This window comes from Sapajus apella, unplaced genomic scaffold, assembly GCF_009761245.1.
Source record: "Sapajus apella isolate SASKATOON/1434 unplaced genomic scaffold, GSC_monkey_1.0 scaffold3658, whole genome shotgun sequence".
Taxonomy (NCBI): Eukaryota; Metazoa; Chordata; class Mammalia; order Primates; family Cebidae; genus Sapajus; species Sapajus apella.
In genome coordinates, this window is record NW_022440584.1 from 1 (window position 1) to 5,477 (window position 5,477).

A 5,477-nucleotide genomic window follows, 5' to 3' on the forward strand; every position below is an offset into this window, starting at 1 on the left:
GGGGGTTAGGAAAAGAGAGACTTTAATGACTTAAAAGTAGATCTAGGAGTGCAGGCGAGCATCCCTGGGCATTCTCCCGCTAACTCTCACCGTGTCTCAGAAACGGTTTCAAGGTGAAGTCTACTAGAGAGCTAAGGGAGGAGTTTGCAGAATCCAGGTTTGAAATATCATGCACGAGGCGGCGAGAGTCGGGGGGTGGGAAGACACAGCTGAGCTCATCTAAGGGTGTTTAAGTTTTTCTGGCCCTAGAGTTTGGCCATCCCTATATGACCAGGGCCTCTGATAAGCAGAGAGTTTATCTGCTCCTCTCCTCCGACCATAGTTCCTGGTTACCCTGAGCCCAGGTCAGTGCTGCTGTGGCCTTTGCATCCTAAGAGCCCATTTGACTCCCGGTTGTGCTCAATGCACTGACCCAGAGTAAACAGTAGGAGGTTCCCCTGCTCTCTGACCCCAGGGTCTCTTCCTTTCAGTGGCACCGGCCTGGCCCTAATGTCCATCCATCTGTTCCTGCCCATCCAGGCCTCCATGCTGCCCACTGGAAATGGCCACAGGTCACAAATTGATTGTAAATCTTGAGCAGATTGTCCTGACTCTGCAAAACGGAACATCTCCTCCCAGCACCAGGATGTCACAAGCCAGGCCAGCTGTGGGAAGGCAAGTGGGAAAGTAACGTGCGTCACCGAGTGTAGACAAGACAAAGTCGCTCTGACGTCTCTCAGGATGGTTCAGGTCCCTGCAATTGCAGGCCCACAGAACAGGACTGCAGGCTGGAAAATGGGCTCCCTTTCTCCTGTGCACAGAACAGTGCAGTGTGCAAGGTCGCCCATGTATAGGAGTGTGCCCAGGTGTGTACCCATGTGTGAAAGTGTGCCCAGGGTTGTGCTCATGTGCAGGAGTGTGTGTAGATGTGTAAATGTGTGTCCTCATGTGCAATAGTGTGTGCAGGTGTGTAAATGTGTGTGCTCATGTGAAGGAGTGTGCACAGGCATGTAAATGTGGGTGCCTGTGTGTGGAAGTCTGCGCAGGCATGCCCATGAGTGTATGCAGGTGTGCAAATGCGTGTGCCGTGTGTAGGATTGTGCCCCGGTGTGTAAAGGCACCCATCCATGTGTGGGAGTCTGGCCAGGTGTGCTCCCCTGTTTGGGAGTGTGTGTAGGTATTTAAATGAGTGCACCTGTGTGTGGGAATGTGCTGTTTATACCTGTGTGTAAGTGTGTGCACGTGTGTGTACATGTGCATGCTGGTGTTACCAGGGAGTGCTGCCAGTGTCAGATGTCCCAAGTTCAAAATTTTTTATTTTCCTCACTTACCGCCTCCCTCAGACGTGCTTCTGGGTTAAAAGAGTTCACGTGGTCAAGGCCCACAAACAGGCGTGGCATGGGCTGTAGTCAGCGCTGAGTCAGTGTCATCAAATATTGTCATGCTTATATGCAACCTTGTCCAGGGTGGGCCACATGTACGCCCCTGTCTGGTCCTGACAGAGCAGCAGAAGGGGGACTCAGACACAGCAATGGCCAGGGTCCTGGAAACACAGAGACACCCTTCACCCGTGTGAGCTTCACAGACAACCGTGGGTATGGGATTCCTATCATACCTTTAAGACTGTTCAAATAAGCACTGACGATCACTCCCATATGAGATATAAGGAGAAGAATAATTCCATATCAACCAAACACATGAAGCCCACCCTGAAGCCTGCTGAGTTCTCTCCAGTCCAGCGCGACGGAGGGTGCATTTTCATTGGGACTTTTGAGAGTGTGGAGCAGGCCTGAGGAAACCAGGCTCAGCTGTGGGCCCCAAAGACAAAGCTCTGGGATGTCTCACCATGGCCTAGACCCTTCGCCTGCTACCCCTCCTCACTCTCTGCACAGATGCTGCCCCCAGGCTAAGCCCCCACAGGACCATAAGCCTATTCCTGACCCTGAACTAGCCCGGGTGATGCTTCAGTATATGGGACCCTGAGAATGAGCCCCAAAGTCTCCTCAAACTTCAGTTTCTGTGATTTCCTAAAGACTCAGCTACAACCAGTAGAGATGGCCATGAGACACCTGTCCCCATCTGCCCAGGAGAAAGTAGAGCAGGCGACAGTGCAGAGAGAGCCAGCAGGAGCCAGGCCAGACCTGCATCCAAAGCATTCCCCAATACCCACACATTCTCCAGCTCTAACCTGGGGTACAGCCCGCACCTTCTCCAGGCTGAGGTGAGCTCCTCGGCACGGCTAGCCCATGATGGGGGATGTCAGTGTGTCCATGGGACACATCCCTGCTGCCTGGTCCTCATCCCCCTCCCTCCCCACCTTGGTTAAGTTCTGCTCCAAAGGCCCCTGGTCCAGCACTCAGGATACTTGGATCCGTTCCTGGACTTGCCCCCGCTGCTTTCTGTTCTCCTGAGCCACTTGGTCTCTTTTAGCCACAGCGTTAGCTGCTGTGAGGGGAGGAGGCTTATACTGAACTGAAGAAGCTTTTTTCTCCATTCAAAATTAAAAAATAGCAAAGCGATGAATGTGGTATTAGTTAATTAAAGCCCAATGAGAGGATGTCATTCAATGGGTTTCAGACATGGAACTTGGCTTTCCTCTGCAGGGATTCCAAGAAAGAGGCTCAAAAAGAGCTTGTTTTCTGCATGGTGGGAACAGCAGCCCCCAGCTGAGAATAAGCAGGAGAGCCTCAGTTTCATCAGGAAAACAGACCAGGCTAGTGTAGAAGTCCTCCTGGCAGACACTCTGAGAAAGGTGGAATGAAATAAACATAAACTTGAAATTAACGGTGCTGACAATGGTGATGTTAGCTCACAACTAAGCTGCAGTGCAGGAGACATCAGGTGACCGTGGTGAATCATAGCTGCTGTCATTATGTGTGAGGTGTACCCATTTTCTTCCTAAGTGCACGGGAAGTCGGGGTCCCTGGAGGATGGCATGCACATCTCTCTGGACTTTGGAAGCTTTGCAGAAGAGCTCTCTCATTAGTCCTGATGAACAAAACCAGTAGAGGAGGGCATCTCAGCCCGGAGACACTTTTACAGCAGTTGCACCTGCCCTGCCTCTCTGCACTGTGTGTGTGAACTCTCTGTGCTGGGCTGAGCAGGGTGGATTGGGTCACACTGGCACAGAATGGGGCTGGACTCTCTGGTCCTCAACTTCTGAGGTGACAGGAGCTGTGATGTCACCTGGGCCGAGTCTCCTCCACCAGCTGGGGGCAGCAGAGCTGCAGCCAGGAGCAGTCAGGAGCCAGGCTGGGGCTGCCCAGGGGGGCAAAGAGGAAGCCCAGCCTGGGGGTCAGCAGGTGTCCAAGAATCAGTCTTGAAAGTGAAGACAGTTCATCCTATCCCCTCGGGCTGCAGTGGCCACGTTCTGAGGGTCAGGCTCACACAGTGTCACCCCAGGACACTGACGGAAGCCCGCCACAGTGAAGGCCTCACCTGGGAAATGCAGCTAGAGGATCCTGGCCCAGGTGTCAGCCTAGGCAGCCTCCTCAGGAAGGGGACACCCTGGGAGACGTCCCGAGGTCAAGGTCCTCTAAGAGTGTGAGGGGATGGGCTCCCAGGGCCTGAGTCCCTCACCCAGGATGGCTGCCTGAGCCTCCTGCCACTCTCAGGGCCTTGTTCCTCCCTGTCCAGCAGTGTCCTGGGGAGCTGAGCCCTCTGTCCTGGACACTTCCAGATACACTCGACCGCCGCTCCCTCTGCCTCTCCTTCCAGCTCCAGGCAGACCCTGACTCAGGGGGTGGCTCCGTGCTCAAGGGAATCTCAGGTGGGTGGGGTGAAGATGCATTTGGGGCCCCGGTCCCTGCATGAGGCACCCCCAGTCTCCTCGAGGACATGCTCTCCAGAAGGACGAGGATTCTCAACTGACCATGCTCTGTGACATGACAATAAGAAGGGACTTGGCTGGAGTAACCAGGGACCACTCACCCTGTGGAGCTCACTTGCTGTGCGAAGACCACATCCCTGGGACCCTTATAGAGACCATGGGGCCTAAAGTTAGATTCTCAGCTGAGTCTGCTGCTCTTTGCAAGTTTACATAAAACATTGATGAGGAAAACATAAATAGGTGACAGATGAGCTGAGGGGCCAATTGCTAACTTCTTGTAGCAATGGGGGTTGGTACGGAAAGAGCAGCACCACGGACGAAATGAGACCAGAAGCCTGTTGGCTCCACAGGTGTCTGTGCTTGCTTAAAGGACCCAACTCTTCCATCTGAAATAATTAGCAAGTGTTCAAGTGACACAGCACAGCATTTAGATGAAATGAAGAAGAGGGGACTGAGTCTTAGAGGGACCAGGAGGAGGAAGATGATGGGTCTCTTGTGCACCTGCTGCTGAGTCAGGTGTCATTATGACTTCACAGCAGGGCCAAGATCAGCCCCGGAAGATCCACAGCTCTGCTGAGCCTGGCCCAGGACAGACTTCAGTTCAGCGAAGTTTGGGACAGTAGCATGAGGTCAACTTCCAGGAAGGTGACTGTGATCACAGCGCTTGAAGGCTGGGGCTGATTTTCTAACCACAGATCCTGCTTCCCCTTTTTCCTGTCGCCTGTGCTGCCCCCACAGCTGGTTTGAGTGACACCTCTCCAGGAGGAGTCCCAGAGGATGTAAATTTGCATAAACACCAAACACTGACTTCCCCCAAAAGCCTGAGAGGGAATAAGAGAGGCCTGGGGAGCCCAGCTGTGCTGTGGGCCCGGGAGGAAGAGCTCTGGGTGTCTCACGATGGCCTGGACTTCCCTCCTGCTCCCTCTCCTCACTCTCTGCACAGGTGGTGACCCCAGGCTCAGTCCCCACAGATCCTAAGTTGAGGCTGCCCTGAATCCTGAGCAAAGTGTAGACACAGTCTCTGGGTGGGACTCCTGGGAATGGGTCCTTTGTCTTCAAGCTCCCTATCCTGTTCTTCCTTGCAGGCTCTGAGGCCTCCTATGAGCTGACACAGCCACCCTCCGTGTCAGTGTCACCAGGACAGACGGCCAGGATCACTTGCTCTGGAGATGCATTGCCAAAAAAATATGCTTCTTGGTACCAGCAGAAGCCAGGCCAGATCCCTGTGCTGGTGATATATAAAGACAGCGAGAGACCCTCAGGGATCCCTGAGCGATTCTCTGGCTCCAGCTCGGGGACAACTGCCACCTTGACCATCAGTGGGGCCCAGGCAGAGGATGAGGCTGACTATTACTGTGGCTCCTGGGACAGCAGTGGTACACATCCCACAGTGGCACAGGCAGATGGGGAAGTGAGACAGAAACCCCTTCCCTCTCTGTGTCACCCTCTCTTTCCAGCCCCAGCAGGACTGTGAACAAAGCCATAAGCAGGCCTGGCCCAGTTCACCTGGATCTGAGACCATCAGGCTTCCCTTCCCTCCAGCCCTCCAACAGACTCTGCAGAAGGTGGGTCAGGTTAGGATTGGAGGCTGGAAGGACCACGCTGTTCTGGTGTTGTTTGGACTGAGTGTGTCTTGGCTCAAGATGCCCTGAGTGGAAGGACAGTAAGA

The 5,477-nt window shown here is 53.9% G+C and overlaps 1 gene segment (V, D, J or C); it reads left to right on the top strand.

Annotated features, from left to right (window-relative positions):
• The first annotated feature begins 4,600 nt into the window (after nucleotides 1–4,600).
• Nucleotides 4,601–5,297, top strand: LOC116547580. The segment is given in 2 exon segments: nucleotides 4,601–4,751; nucleotides 4,894–5,297. Coding segments are annotated over 2 exon segments (435 nt in total).
• The last annotated feature ends 180 nt before the right edge of the window (nucleotides 5,298–5,477 follow it).